Source organism: Molothrus ater, chromosome 8, assembly GCF_012460135.2.
Source record: "Molothrus ater isolate BHLD 08-10-18 breed brown headed cowbird chromosome 8, BPBGC_Mater_1.1, whole genome shotgun sequence".
NCBI lineage: Eukaryota > Metazoa > Chordata > Aves > Passeriformes > Icteridae > Molothrus > Molothrus ater.
The window spans coordinates 3,300,362-3,316,429 of NC_050485.2; the positions used below are offsets into that span (position 1 = coordinate 3,300,362).

Consider the following 16,068-nt stretch of genomic DNA (forward strand, 5'->3'; position numbering starts at 1 on the left):
TGCCTTTAAAAGGATGGCTCCAGTTCAGCTGTTGAACAGAAATGCAAGTGTGTTTCCAGGGGGAGGCTCTGAATGCAATATTTGGAAAGTGCCAGCTTCCACATAAGTGGATTGAACAGATGCTGAGAAAATCATTGCTCCCTGTTTCCTTTAGTGAAGGGGGAATCAACACTTGAAGGTAACCTTTAGTTTATTTCCCCTTCCACACCCAAGTAAATATACTTGGAAAATTAATTAGGCTCCCTTCCACCTACATAAACCTTCATTAGCTTTCATTTCCTTTTCTGAAGTGCAGGCAGTGCCCTCTGAAGGTAGCTGTGACCATTTTGACCCTTTTTAGAATATGTGACCTTTAGTGCTGTTAATTTGGTGTCCATAATAGTACATTTGTGCTGTTTCCCTCCCAGTGACTATACTGGGAAGGGAAAACACACTGCTTATTTCACTTGGGAATCTTTGCTGAGCACCTCAAAAGCTGAACAGGAGTGAGCAAGGTCAGAGCAAAGTCACACTCACCTTGTTAACTTGTGTTTGTTACATCTGCCTGCCAAGACACTCCCTGTTCTTTCCACAAGCCCTGGGTGTTGAACAAGGCTTCACTTACTCACAGGGAGCACTGGCTGTGGCACCAGCCTCCCAGGATGGTAGAGGCAAGGAGGCAGAGTGTTGGGAAGCAGATACACTCTACAGGGCGTTTGCAGGTGTGGGAGTGCATATTATATCCTGCATGAAGAGCTGGAGCTGATTTTAAACCAGCTCTGTTTACTGGCTGGATGTTGCACTCAGAGCTGTGTTCTGTATCAAGTGCCTTTCCCAGCAAAAATCAGAGACTTTGTGGTTGGTCTTTTCACAGGGAGGCAGGAGCCTCTCTGGAATGAGAGCTTGAACCATTTCCTTCTGCTGGGTTTCTGACATGTGGATGGAGATCTCCATGTTGGGGTGGCCTGTGAGCACTGACAAGTTGACTTAATGTGTGTCTGAAACACCAAATGTATGAACTCAAACTCTTCTACCACTCAGGGTGACAAGGCAATAGCAGCCATAGGCTTTTGAGTTTTAGGAATTAGGGAGACTTTTTGAGTTTGGGTTTTTGCAGTGCAAACAAGCTGAAAAATAGGGGACAGAAAAGAACTTCTGAGTGGAGTTCACTGCCCCATAGGCTCTGTGTAACATTTGAGTCCCACTTAACATCAAATTTGTGTCTCACTACAGCAAAAAGAGTAATCTCATTCCCATAGTAAACCCAAATATTTGGTATGTGCACAAGGAGCACTACGTGTTGCGTTTCAAGAGCTGGTGTGATGTTTTTCTTTTTAACATTAGGAATTTCTTGAATTTTAGCCAAATTACTGGAGGCCAGCCCCTGACAGTGGAGGTGGCAGGAGTGGAGTACATGAACGATGACCCTGCCATGACAGATGTCCTTTATGCCAAAGTCCACATGAAGGATGGCTCAGACAGGTGAGTTCCCCGTGCTCCTGTCTTTCATTCCTCCCCAGAGTGCCAGGGAAACCCTCTGGAGCTGGTGGGTGTTCCTGGCAGTCCTCAGGCCAGCAGTCACCAAGATGAAGTCATCCTTGCTTCCTGAAGCAGTTAAGGCAGTGATGTGTTTGCTCTTTAACTCAGTCCCTGGTGCTGCAGCTGAAGGATGTTATTTGTTTCTGCAGCAGTCTGTCAGGGTGAGTGATGGAGTCACAGCTCACACAGGCATAAGATGGCCAAGGAGATACTCTGAGATGACTTAGAAGGCAGGAGGATTTGGCCTCTACTGTCTTGTTCCCAACCTGCAGTCCAGATTAATCTGGACAGCCTGGTGTGTTCTATTCTGCAGCACTTAAAACCCAGTTAACCCAGAAGGTCCTCAGAAGAGCATGACCTGATTACAGAGTTGGTTTGTGTGTCTGCAGCAGCCTGGAATGGGTGCTGGCTGTGAAATGCCTTTGGGAGCTGCTGCTGCAGGATCTTGAAGCCTGGTTGGTGTCAGCTCCAGTGTTTGTGCTGTTCACCACTGTGGCTGATGGCTTCAGCTCCACAAACAGCCCTGCCCAGGATGTGGCAGTGTCTGGACAACTTTCCTTCATCTTGTTTTTGACAAGGACTACATCACCAGTGGCACCATCTTTTCTCTTGGTGCTTTCTGGAAGACTGAGGAAACATGGATGGGGCTTGGAGCATCCTGGTCTGGTGGAAGGTGTCTCTGCCCATGGCAGGGTTTGGAAGCAGCTGATCTTTAACACCTCTTCCAACCCAAACCACTGTAGATTCTGTGATTAACAGAAGAGCTGATGTACTCAGTGCTGCTGGTTGCCAGAAACAGGGAAGGGGAGTAGCCAAAAGAGCTTTACCTCCTGTCTCTGAGCCTCAGCCTCCTCTCTGCCTGACAGCACTGCCCTTTTGTTGTGTGTTCCCATTGCAGAGGACAGCAGGAGCTAGCAGAGGAGCATGGAGCAGTGCAGCTGGAGGAGGGAGGCTGTGAGCAGGGACTGGCTCAGGGAAGAAGGGATGTGTTCTGGCATATCCTTTCCCTGAGGGCTGAGGAGATGGTGAGGGGGGGCCCTGCTTAAAACCACACTTTGGCAGCTGTGTTGAAGTCAGAGATCGGAAGTGGGATAAGGAAACGAGGGGGAAAATGAAAAATGCAAGAACTGCTGAGAGGCAGTAGGAATTGAAGTATTTTCTTGGCTCTTCCACTTTGAAGTCTGTCCTACCCTGGAAGAGGTGAGATAAAAACAAATGGGGCAGGTGGGGAACCAGGGCAAGGCAGAGATCAGCCAGGAGCCAGAGCACAGGGAGAAAGAGCAGGAGCACTTGGAAAGATGAGATGGAGACAGACACTGCATGACCCAAATGTCCTTTGGTGGGTTTTGCTGTAGAGAGTATCTAAAATACCAGCTCTGGGCCTCTTCTCCTGAGTCACCAAGCTCTGGCTCTCTCTGAGGTGCAATGCTTGCCAGTCTGGTTGCATCTGAAAATAAATCTGCGGCCTGAGGAGCTGGGAGAGGAATCCTGTGGAGCATAAGCAGGGCCTGAATTGACAGTGATGTCTGCCTGCCTCTGGGGACAGCTGGAATTGTTGGTACTTGCACCCTGCTCTGTTTCAGATGCCTGCTGTGCCCTGTGTGGTGAGAGCACACTCAGGCATAATGCTGGAGAAAGTGCTGATGTGCATCAGGGCTGGCAGAGCTGCTTTGGGCAGGGGAGAGAAGTGAGGACTTCAAATCCACCTGGCCTTGAGACTGCAAACAGCACTCCCCACCCCCCAAGAAAGGACTGATGCTTCCACTGTCCTTCACAGAGATCTGTTAGCTGAGGTTTTTAACAAAACCAGACCTTGTGCTTTGCATGGCACCTGGAAACTGCCAGGCTTCTCTTCCACAGCACCTGTTTTGCTTTTTGCATCGCAGCAGGCTCAGAGAGGGCCAAGCAATTTGAAGTTTTAATCCTTGGTCCAGGCTGGTCCTGCCCTCACCTGCAGATTAATTCACAGAATAGGCTTAGTTGGAAGGGGCCCATCAGGGTCCCCTTGGTTGGGTCCAGTTCCTTGCTCTGGCCAGGACACCCCAACAACACCACTCTGTCCCTGAGAGTGGTGTCCAAGTGCTCCTGGAGCTCTGGCAGCCTTGGGGCCAGTGCCAGTTCCCTGTTCAGTGCCCCATGACTATCTGGGTGAAGCACCTTCTCCTGATACCATTTACCTTGCACTTCTCCCCTTACATAGTTCCTTAGCTATTAGCAAGCATCCAGAAAAACATTTAGCTTTGCAGAGAGAAAAAAAAAGGTATTTTTGTATTGATGGAGAGCAGCTTTTCCTTCCTTTGAGATTCCAGCAGACACTGTGTTGGACCAGCAGTGATTATAAAGAGAGGACAAATGGTGATGTCTTCACAAAGCCCTGCTTTGTTTTGTGGCCTGTGACACAGGTCATTGCTGAGCAGCTCCTTGAACCTGCTGAAACCTGCTGTGCCTTGCTGAGGGAAATGGGGAAGCAGTTTCTGAGCTGCAAGGCCAATACCAGAGGAGAGCAGCAGCCACGTGGCTTCCTGTGCTGGATCAGAGTGCTGCAGCCTGTGCTAGAGAGAGGTGTGTGCCTTCCTGTCTCATGCAAGATGTCCTGTTAGCTCTGTGTAGTTCCTGGCATGGCTGAGGGGTGGAGTTCCTTCCTGATCTTTGGATGATCTTGATCAGCTTAAGCTGTAAAGCAGGAGATTTGATTTATCCTGACTTAGCTTGCATAACTGCAGACAGAATTAGGGGTTGGCAAGCCCTTCTGCACATATAATGGCTCAGACTGAAAGAGGGATCATGCTCTGATGCCTCCCACATGGCAAATAATTTCCATTATAATTCATTCTAATTTGTTTTATTTCCTTGATTAACTTTATAACGTAATAAAGCACCATTTTCACTTGAGCTATTCTCTGTTAATTTGTTTTAGTATTGTCTGTAATGATATTCATTTCATCTTTGTCATTGCTAATTTTAAAAATCACTGAAGTAAAGCCAGAAAATAGTAAAAAGCCGTGACAATTGGTAGTTTGAGAGTCTTGAAATGGTCACATGGGGGCTGGCAGCCCGTGAGGGGCAGCCCAAAGCCAGCAGTGGGGGTCAGAGCTGGCATCCAGAGCATGGCAGCCCCAGGCTCTGGGGACAGGCCATGCTCTGCCACAGCTGAGACACCGTGGTGGGATCTCACAGAGCAGAAAGCTCTGCAGTCCCTGGGACGTGCTGGGGGCAGCTCAGATTCTTCTGCACACACTGAACACCCTCTGGCATTATTTTCAGAAATGGGAAGCTCTCATTCTGGCATATCCTCTCCACCTTTGGTAAGAATCAGGCACTGCAGGAATTTTTTGGGCACAGCAGCAGCCTGGAAGCTCCTTCAGCTCCTTAGACATGAGCACAGTGCTCTGATCCCTGCTCCTGCTGCTTGTCCTAGGATGGGTCTGCCCTCAGATCCTGAGAGTCAAGGCCAGACACAAAAGTGGGAGTAAGTCCTTGGATTTTGCTTGCTCAGTAGCTCCAAAGCTGGAGTGCTCACCAGGATGTGCTGGCAGGGTTTGTGGCCCTGTCACCACGTTCTGGGCTCTCCCAGACAGCAAGCCCAGGGGTGGGTTGGTTATCTGGGGCAGAGAGGAGCCAGGCTGCAGCAGTCCCTGAGCACATCCTGGGAGCCAAGGTGCCTAAACCTCTGCGGGTGTGCAGATTTTAGCATTTGCAAGGAGAGTCACATTGTGTTTCCTGGCAGTAGGAAGATGCATCCTTCAGCTCCCAGTAACATCTGTCACTGTGAGTGAGCTCTCTGCTGTGCTAAATCTGCCCTTCCTCGTGGAATATTTGCAGCAGAAGCGATCACAGAGGAAGCTTTGTGCAACAATCAGAACTTCTTGCATTAGAGCTGAATGCTGATGCCTCTGCTCGCTTTCCATCAGGGACTGGCTCCCTTTCCTGTGTGCAGGCAGAGACTTCATTTCACACTTGCTGCCCTTCTGGCTGAAAAGCCCAAAGCTGATGCTGCAGAGGCTCCTTGTTTCACGTGGCCCTGTTCTTTCCCTTTGCTTCCCAGGTTGCAGATGCTCGCTGATCAGCTGGTGGAGCGCTTTGTGGCCTCTGGCCTGATGCTTAAAGAGTGGGACAGGGTGAAGCTGCATGCCACAGTCATGAACACTCTCTTCAGGAAAGATCCAAGTATGTAGAGCCTTCATCCTTGCTGCTAAATGCATTTAAAGTAGTCCCTTTGCTCAGCAGATGCTGTTGTTTGCTTTATCACCGTGGTTTTTCTTACTTACAGGGCTGGGGGGAAGATATCTGCAGATAAAACCCAGAAGAAAATAAAGCAATGAACAAAAGTCATAGATTCAAAACCTTGGCACCCTGTAGCACTGCTAGGGAAAAATATGTTCAAGTAGAATCATAGAATGTCCTGAGTGGGAAGGGACCCACAAGGATCATCCAGCCCAGTTCCTGGCCCTGCCCAGGACACCCCACAATCCCCCCCTGTGCCTGAGAGCGTTGTCCAAACACTCCTGAAGCTCTGACCATTTCCTGGGGAGCCTGGTCAGTGTTCCCTCTGGGCAAGGAACCTTTTCCCAATATCCAACCTCCCCTGGCACAGCTCCAGCAATGCCCCTGGCTCCTGTCCCTGGTCTCAGAGAGCAGAGCTGCTCCTGCACTGCCCTTTGGGAGGAAGCTGCAGACCCTGATGAGGTCTCCCCTCAGTCTCCTTCAGGCTGAACAGAGCAGGTGACCTCAGCCACTCCTCATGGAGGTGAGATCTTGGGCTCTCTGTGTCCCAGTGTTAAATTGAAACTGGGTAACAACTCCATGTGTTGTGCTGACCTTCAAACAAGATGAAAACATAATCCTCTTTGGTTAACTTAGAGACTGCCCATTTCTTTAGGAAAGTGATTCCATTGTCTTTCTCCTTAAATCAGATGCAGACAGATGAATGTGATGCGAAGCTGAATGTGAGCTATTCTTGAGTGTATGGCGTCTGCTGTCTCTGCCAAAAGATTGTCTGCTCTGAGCTGTCTCTAGCTTCACTCTGATCACATTACTTTATAAAGCAGCCCTAAAAGCATCATCCTTGGGGAGGGGCAGTGTGTTACAGCCTGGTTCTCCATGTGCAAACATGCGTGCTCTGGCCCCTGTGCCCTGCAATAGGTTGTGTCAGGAATTCTTTAGTTGTTGCCTCTCTGAATCTCTGCAGGGACAGTGATAACAGCAGGTGATTTGTGTCATTGTCTTCTGGGCAGGTTTGGCTCTGACTGCTGCTGGAGTCAAACAAGCACACCCAGGGTGCAGAAACCCTGTAAAGATGGGGCTCTCAAACTGAGCCCTGGAAATGTGACCCCAGAGTGCTGCTGTGGCTCTGCACATGGGCAGCTGGGTCTGGCACCCTGAGTCTATATTCTGCACAGCCCCATGAGGCACGAGAGGCATTCAGACACAATGGGGAGAGCGTTCCGCCAGCATTCCACAGGCAGCCATAGAAGTCTCTTTGTATTCCATACAGGATTTGAACAGCAAGCTGGATGTGAGGGGGACTTCACAGTTAATGATGGAGATGAAAAAGAAATACTGAATATATTCACTGAGTGAGGCAGAGGTGCTGTGGAAGGCACAGATCATGTACTTGGGGATTATATAAAAACCCAGCCGTGCTCTGGGGAAATGGATCTCAGATGTAGGCTTTTGGCAGCTGCTGTAGGCCTGGGTTGCTATTCTGAATGTCTGTGTGTGTGGCTGTGTGCCCACCCCACAGAAGCATCCACAGCACACGTCGGGTGCAGGCAGCACAGGTTTGTGTCGGGGCTGTCCCCATCCCGCCTGGCACTGTGCTGGCATGCTCAGCCTGGGATCTGGGGCTGTTCCAGGCCATGCAAGTGCTGTCTCACACCCTGCCATGGCAGGATGAGGGATGAAAACGAGCCAGAGAGAAGCAGGTGTGTTGCACTGAGCAGTCAGCCCTACAGAATCACCACAGCAGTAGCTGTGATTTGGGGCCTTTCCTTCAGGTAACAGAGGTGATCCCCATAGAGGCACCAGCTCCAGCCCTTTTCCTCCTAAAATCCAAGTGGAAGTGGGTTTTTTTTGCACTGAGAACCAGGCAAAGATGGTTTATTAGCTGGCAGCTGACTTTGGGGAGGGACAGAGTGGGGGGTGAAGTACAGCACACAGAGTTCTCCCATCTGAAGCTCATTCTGCTGCTGGCTTTTCTCTCTACAGCTGAAGAACGAAACAACACAATGCCTGGTAAATCATCTTTCAAGGAGCGGGAGTCATTTAATGGCCAAAATATCCTCAAGGTCAGTATGAAACAATTAGGGAAATGGAGCCAGCTATGGATATTGTATAGCCAGAAGAGGTCGAAACACCTCTTCTAGACTGCTTTTGCCTTGGGCTTATGGGATCTCCAGGGGCTTGGGGGGGTGGGGGGAATCTGTTTAGACAATAACCAGTCCAGATCACTGGTAATTGGGAGCATTAGAGTATTTAACAGGAGCATTCCTGGAGCTGCTGAGGCTCAGAGCAGGGATATGAAGCACGAATGCTAAGTGGGTGTTCGTGTTGTCGTTTACTTCGCTCCTGTTTTACCCTGGAGACTCAGGCTCGAGTTGATTCTCAGCCCACCAGAAAGAAGCACTTGGTTGCTCTTGTTCTACTCATATATATTTATGAAACTAAACCCCACTCTCATTTCACTTACTCTTTTCTTTTTGGGTTTTAATCTCTGCTATTGATTTGCTCCAGAAAAATACTGGGTAGTGGTAGGGAGTCCCACCAGGATCCGAGGGCTTTGGCAGTGATCAGAGGTTAGAAAACACAATCCCCCAGACTGTGGAGATTGGGAAAGGCTCAAAGAGGGGGAGCATGCTGGAGACTCCCAGGCTTTGCCAGCCAGGGTTGGGGCTGCAGGCAGCCTCTGCTGCTCATCCAGATGGCTGTGGCAGACTGATGCTGTGCTGCTTGACCCCTGCAAGTGTCCAGAGAGAAAAGAGATGCACAGAGGAGCAGAAATGGAAAACAGCACCAGCATGTAAGCAAATCTACAATCCTCATTGTGTGAGAGGATTTGGTGCAGGCAGCTCTGATAAGAGGGAGCGAGGACAATGCATGGATACATTTGGGAAGGGTAAGAAGATATTCTGGCAATGAAGATACATGAGAAAGGATGCAGGCTGGGTGGGAGCTGGACAACTCAGAAGGACTTTAGAGCCCTCCCAGAGGAGGGGAAGAGTGAGCTTTTTTTGTATTTACAGTCTTAATAATGTATCAGGCACTGGATGCAGGGGGATGTGAAGGCAGGGAGTGGAACTGATTGATCTGTGTGCAGAGGACAAACAAACGGACGAAATTAGGTTAAGCTCTCATTGTCCTCAAACGGTCTGTGCGAGCGTGGTGTCATGACTCAGCGTCACCACATGTTGAGTGTGCAGTGTGAGACTGCAGTATTGCAAGCTGGAGCAGGGAAGCCACAGCCCTGGTCCCTTTCTTGATGTGATCTGCAGTTTTGGATAGCTCCCAGTGTTGGGAGAGGTAGCTCTGAAAGAGGGAGATTTGTGTCAAGAGCCCTGAGTGCCTGCAGTTCTCTGTTTTCTCCACGTTTGCCTTCACTCCTTTCTCCTGCTTCTGTTAAAGTTGTCCTCAGGCTTTAGAGCCACATAAAATCAAACTGTGGGTCTTCCTCCGTGCTCTCATCCCAAAGTGTGTGTGATTGGGACGGTATTAACGATGCTCCCTCTGCTGGTCACACCGTTTGTGGGGTCTGAGGATATGGAGAAGGGTCTTACGGTGCACGGTGCTTGGAAATGCAACCACTCTCCTTCCGAGGCTACTTCTTATTCTTGATGCTCTCGGGAATACGAGCCCGATGCATTTTTAAAGCTCCTAATTGATTTTGTACTGACGTAGCCAAAAGAGCTGCTGGCTGTTTGGACTGCTGGTAATTACTTCAAAGCATGTCTTGCCACAAGAAATGTCATCCTTCTCTCCCACCTCCACTACATTTCCTAACCTGCCCGCTTCGTATTTCCCTTTGGTCTCCCACGTGCCTGCAGCAGAACGCCCGTTGGCATTAATTAATTACATGAGTCATAAATAGCTCCAGGCTCCTTACCGGAGGAGCCCAGCCTCAGTGAGCCACTGATGCATTCCAGCATGACCTTGCAGGGATGCGCCAGCTCCCTCCCAGCCTGCTTTTATATCCATTATTTATCTTCTGCTGGGGAGGCTGCCCTCTCACAAAGTGGCTTCATTAACTTTTGCACCAGGATCTAAAGGAAGGGCTGTTAATGAATATGGCTGCACTTAGGCAGGCTGGTGGGAGGGAGGGCCATGTGCCCTGCATGTGATTCCAGGCGGTGGGACTCTGTGATAGCTCTGCTGAGTGGCTGTGTTCCCACTTGGAACGCTAACAAAGCATGGCTGCTGGTAGGAGGGAAAGTGGGAAAACTCAGGTTTCATCACTCTCATTCCCATTGTGCAGCCCTGTAGGGCCAAAGGCTCAGGGCAGGACTGGAGCTGTCGGGGCACAGAACAGGATGGGAGTGCTGTGGCTCTGCTGTTCCATGGTCAGAGCTGGGGTGTGTGTTTGTGTGTGTGTGTGTGCAGATGTGCTGGCAGCACATGTTTGCTGATAACATGCCTGCGCTACACCAGGCTCCAGCTGGTATTTTGCTTTCAGCTGAACTAATCAGAATTTTATTTAATAATCCTTTGTTCTACCCGTTCCACGGAGTTAAACATACACTCCTATTTGTGCTAATAAATGGTTGTGCAGGCCGCTACCTTCCCACACTGCTCAGAAAATAGATCCTGTAGGATGACTTGCGTTTGGGAGTTTAAATTACTTCTGTCTTGAAGAATATCCCTGAAAAAGGTTTCCTGGCATAGGTGGAGCTGAGAGCCCAAGGGGCTGTGTGAGATTTGTGTCCAACAGAGCTTTGGCTTTGCACTTCTCTGGTCCAGTCCCAAAAAGCTGGGGATGCTTCATGGACATGGAGCCGTACGTATTCCCTCTAGGCTGGCTTTGAACATCCCAGCCACACACCGAAATCGTTCTCTGGTCAGGAGAGTGAAGGGAGGAGGCAGGAAAGAGTCGGAGAGCTGATGGAGGAGGCAGGAAAGAGTCAGGAGAGCTGATGGAGGAGGCAGCAATTCCTGCTGAAAGGCCCCAGCAGCTCAGGCAGGGCCAGGCCTGGGGGAGATGCTGGGCTGGCAGAACCCTGCCGTGCTCCCTGTGCTGCAGCTGGCACTGAGGCACCCAGGGCAGCTGCCGGCATCTCCGGCTGCGCTGCCTCCGGGCTTTTATTTGGTTTTGTTTAGTGGGAAGAAAATCCAACTAAGGCTGCAGTGAATAAATGAAAAGGAAAAGAAACGCAGAAAGGCCGGCTGGCCAAAAATTTCTGTTGCACGTTTAAGGGAAAGGAAGAAAACCACCTGGACTCTCACTGGGTCAAAATGGAATGAATTTTGGCTTGAGTTGAGGTCTGAGAAGTAAATGAATGGCCTTTGCCACTTTCAAACAAGAAGGAAGCAAATTCTGAGTGCAGAAAAAGCTGAACTCTGCCACTTAGCACAGATCCGTGCATTAACAGCTTACAAGATTAAATATTGAGAGAACAGCTACTGAGGTACAGCAGCAGAAAGCTGCACATCTTATGTCTTTAGGGCATTAGGGGAGACTTTAAGCTGGGATGGAAGACTGGGAATGGGATCAGCCAAGGTGGTGACACATGCTGCCGTGCCCTGGTCCAGCAGCAGGGCTGCAAGGGTGCTCAGGGAGGGCTTCTAGGTCACATAAGGCATCATTTGACGGGGCTCCTTCTCTTTTGAGGCCTGCATAAGTGTATTGAGTTATGGCACTGTACCTGTTTTCACTGGGAGCAGGGGAAAATTGCATTTACTGTCTGATACTCTGGAGAGCCAGTGGTGTTCCCTGTCAGCATATCTGTCCTGCTGGGTAAGAGCAGTGTGGTGGCTGGGGCATGCAGCAGTTCAGTTTAAAACATTTGATGCAATGCCACAGAGAGAGATGCAATGGAAAAGAAAAACCTTGGCCTGAATAAACCCCTGACCCCTTCAAAATACCCCAAGCCCACCAAGCTCTAAACAAATGAACATGTGCAGAGCCAGATCCACTTGCAGATGAGGAGTGTGTCTTATGTTCTGCAGCAGTTGGAACCCAGGCCTTTTGTGTAAATTTTGTTTGTGGATTTAAGGAGGCTGAGTCTTTTCCTGATATATTTCTAAGCTGAGGTGAATCAAAGAGCCAAAGCACCGGCGTTAGGTGGGGATCAAGACTGCCTGGTGTTCAGAAAGGGTAAGAACATCTTGTTATCCTCAGCAAGGTGGTAAAGATGTAGATCCAAAGTAGGACTGACAGCTGGAGCAAATACCTAACAGGAGGCGGCTGCTTGGAAAGTTTAGAGTTAAAAATACCAAACAAAGAATCCACTGAGGTGAGGGAAGACCGAGTAAGAGATTGTGGTGCAACATCAGGATCTCAGAAATAAGCCAGTGCTTTCCTCACCTCCTTTTTACAGAAGAATCAAAAGCAGCAATGAAAGGCTGTGCTGGCACTTTGCAGAGGGGAGAATTCCTGCCATTAGCAAGAGGTACCGGAACAATCGAGGGGGCTCAGCAGTGTGCAATTAGAGCAACAGTGGGATGGGAGGATGTGACAGTTGAGCAGATGAGACTGGAGATCAGTTTGTATAATCATGAGGAAAAAAAAAAGGAGATTAAATTGGGGTTGCTGTGAAAATGCTTTCCTGAGAATTACATTCTTCAGGGGGAGAAAAAGCCATATTCATGTTATTTGCATTTGATGAAACAGGAATCTGAAGTGGCATTTGAAAAATCAGAGCAGACAAAGGAGGGAAGATATCTTTGTTGGAGTGTTCAGGCCTTGGAGGCAGTGTTGGAGGTTTTGGGGGAAGGAAGGCTGAGCCACAGCACAGAGGAGAATGCAGTGCAGAAGGTTTGTGCTGCCTTTGCATGACAGAGATCTCTTTGGTGACCTTACCAAGAAAAGGAAAAGCCTTTTTTTTTCTCTCAGAGGTGCTCTACACCCCTCTGACTAATTTTAGCAGGAGCTGTGAGAGCTGGAGGACGGTTTGTTGAGAGTCTCTGAATGCTCTTTCCCCTGCACCTCTGCACTCCCACCCAGGCCAGCAGCTGAGCCTTTTGGAGGTTCTGTGGGTGCCTCTGCCTCCCACCCAGTGAGCATCCCCCCTTCCTCACTTCCCTGAGATCCCTGCTGTGCCACCAGCCAGCCAGGGCAGTGTCACCTCTTTGATCTTAAGAGGACAATTTTTCTCCATGGAGCTGGCAGGGCTTGAATTACAGCAGCGCCTTAATAGAAGGCAAGGACCCAGCACATTAAATGCAAAAAACCCCAACCCACTGATTAGCAAAAGTAGACAGTTCATCCCTAAGGTGCCATGACCCTTCTGCTGGATAATTTTTTGTGTCTGTCTGAATTAATTTCCTGGCTCTGTAGCTAGACTCCTCCTCTTGGTGCTCAGTGGGCGTTGTGAGAGGTCACGCTGACGGCAGCTCCGTGTCCCGGTGTTCCCGGATGCCTCCCAAGCCTCCTGCCATCCCTGCAGCAAAGGCTCTCAGAAACTGTTGCTGCATTTGCTGTAATAGGAGCCATGGGGATGAGGCTTCTGTGGAGAAATGCAGTGTTTGATTATTAATTCCCTTAAGTTGTACTGCAAATCCTTCATGTTTGAGGTGTAGGTCTGGGGTCTTATCGGAGCCTTTAATTTGCTGAAAGGGTTTTTATTCTTGTCTGAAAGACGTGCAAAAATCTGGTAACCTCCAAATGTCCCGCTTGTATTTGTTTCTTAGTTTGCAGAATGCCTTTCACCATAGCAACTGGGGTTTGATTTCCTGAAGCACATGAATTTTCATGGATTTGTGATGGGGGGGACAGACCCAAAACTGTGAGCTAAAGCAAAGGTTTTGCAGCATGGCAATGGCAGGAGCACCACTAGATTTGGCTTGTGGGGAGCAGGGGATCCTGGAGGGCAGGGGATTTCAGCTGAACAAAGGCCTGCACCCAGCCCTGAACAGTTCTGTTTGAAAAAAATCCATCCTGACAGATTAATTTAGACTATTGCTGAATGTCACCCTCCCCACTGCTGCATCACCCTCTGGCAGCTGGGGTGGCTTTGCTCCAGTTTTATCAAGAGCTGAGGTTTCACATCGCAGCAGCCACACAAGGATCAGCTGCTTCCATATTCACAGAGCTGGAAACCTCATGCTCATCCCACCCGTGGAGGTCAGGAGGGTGTTAGGGGCAGCATGAAATGCACTCTGAGCTCTGCAGGTGAAACCCAGCTGGGGAGAGGCAGGGATATTGCACACGTGAGTAGCAGGGAACAGAGCTCCAGACAATGTTGGGAAATCAGGCAGAAACAAACAGGCAGCTGCAAACAAGGACAGGTCCAGGAGGGAGCTGTGGCACCGGTGTAGGATGGAGAAGTTCCTCAATACCAGCCCAACAGGCCAGGGTTTGGCTTATGGGGGGCTGCTCCAGACTGAGTCAGCCCATAGAAATTAAGAAAAGAGGCAAATGTCCTTAAAGTAAACCTCTGACTATGCTTAGCTGAAGGATTTGTCCAGTTTTGGGTACCGTGGATGGGTGCAAAGAGCCCAGGGGACAACAGTAAGATCATTGGAGGGGTAGAAAATGTCTGCAAGCTGGGGCTGAAAGAGTTGTTTCAAGGATAATAAAGGGAAGGAGAGCAGCATGTAGGAAAAACTCTTGAAGCTTAAAAATGCTTTTGCCAGTAGTGGATGATAAAGTGATAAATAATGGGCTTAAATTGCAGCAAGAGATCAGGAAAATCTTTGTAAAAGGGGAGGATAAGGAAGCACTGCTCTAGAGGAGCTGGGAAAAGGGGGTCCTGATTGTTTTGAGGGAGCAGAGGTGTTAATCCAGGATCTGCACCACCTAGCTCCTCCTTCCTTGGAGAAGGGGAGGATGGTGGAGCTGATGACCTTCACTGGTCCTATCTTCAGTTTGTCCCTTCATGATTCCTCCATGGAATGTGTGCAGAACACCCATGAGATGGCATCTGTGAACATACCAAGAGCTTCTTGGCGTTTACGTGGCATTTGCTTTGGCTCAGGAAATAAAAATATAAAAAAGAAACTCCCATCATGTGCCTTGGATCTTCCTCCATGCACTTGCTGCTGCTTCTTATGTTGGTGGTACTTTGCCAGAGAGAGATGTTATGTTGTTTCCAAGGGACTACACCAGTGATATAATTGTGAGGGATTTTCCTGTGTCACAGAGGAGATAGCCCTGACTTGGGTATCTCCCAAGAGAGAGGCCACTGGGACTTCTATGACACAAGATTTTCTGCCTCCTGAAGTCTGCCTGCTTTATTCTTCCTAAGGGAGATGAGGTGAAAAGGTCTCTGCTGCTGCCTTTTAAATCTTGCCAGAGGCTGGAAGAAAAGGAGAGGGGAAGGGCTGTTCCTTGTGGAAGGGCTGGATGCTATATTGGGGATGGAGAGACACTCCAGAGCCAGCTGCACACTTGCAGAACAAAACAATCTGCAGCCTTGTGGCTGGTGCTGCTGCTGGGGACAGCCAGGGTGACAACTGCCCTCTCTGTCCTTCCCACCCATCTTCCACCCTTGTGACTCTGCACAGTACTCTCCAAGACTGTAACACCTGAACAGTCTTGGGAAATGTTGGATGGCCAGCCAGCCATCCTTCAAAAAGCCATGGAAAGGAAGCAGTTGCTAATTTGGGGAGGAGGTTGGGAATGCTGGGAAGAGCTGCCTCTCTGGATGAATGTCTGCCTGCTTTTCCTATGCTTCTCGTGCATTATTGCTGGCAAGCTTCCAAGCACAATTAAAACTCTGACAGATAATCATTGGTGGAGTGGTGTCCAGGGTGAATAACACAGGAATCAGGTATTTCCTTTTTTGGCACCAAATTGTTGCAGAAAATTTTGAAAGTCAAAAACAGAAGGAAAAATAATCTACTCATTTAACAAACTCCCCAGGTTTTGACAGTTTGCCTGGTTGTGCCTCATCTTCTGGGAGCCACCAGGGGCTTTAGTTTGGGGTTTGTCTGTCATAGTTTGGGGGAGTTTGGGTCATAGCTGGGATGGGGTTTGGTGAATTTTTTGGGATGAGGAAGAAGGAGCTCTGCCAGCACATACTGCAGCCTGAGAACTGTGACAGGTGTGGAGATAAGAGCCTTCTGGAGAGGTCCTGGCAGGCCTGTGTGGGAGGCTGCAGGACTGAGGTGCATTAAACAAGTAGGTGGGATCCCAAAAGCAGAATTGGAGGCTGTGCTTTGTGCAGCAAAGGAGGTTAATCAGAGGAACTCAGATGGACAGAGTTTGCTGGCATTCAGTGGGTTCTCTTAAGAGTCCATCAGTGTTTCTGAGTGTTAACATTTTCATTTCAGAATTTAATGTTTTAAGATTTTTAATCTTTCCGTGTTTTTGCCATTTCCTCCATCAGTCCTTTTTGCCTGGTGCTGGTATCAGTAATCCAGCAATTTGCTGAGGAGTCAGCGCCTTCCTGCTGTGTCTGG

General features: G+C 49.2%; 1 protein-coding gene across 3 annotated transcripts in view; it reads left to right on the forward strand.

Moving 5' to 3' along the window:
• Nucleotides 1-16,068, forward strand: part of ASCC1 (activating signal cointegrator 1 complex subunit 1) — a 34,988-nt gene that overhangs the window by 12,306 nt on the left and 6,614 nt on the right. For all 3 annotated transcript variants that reach the window (XM_036385420.1, XM_036385421.1, XM_036385419.2), the window contains exons 7-9: nt 1,342-1,461; nt 5,564-5,685; nt 7,726-7,805. In XM_036385420.1, the coding sequence (XP_036241313.1) occupies nt 1,342-1,461; nt 5,564-5,685; nt 7,726-7,805 (322 nt within the window). The remainder of the gene's footprint in view (nt 1-1,341; nt 1,462-5,563; nt 5,686-7,725; nt 7,806-16,068) is intronic.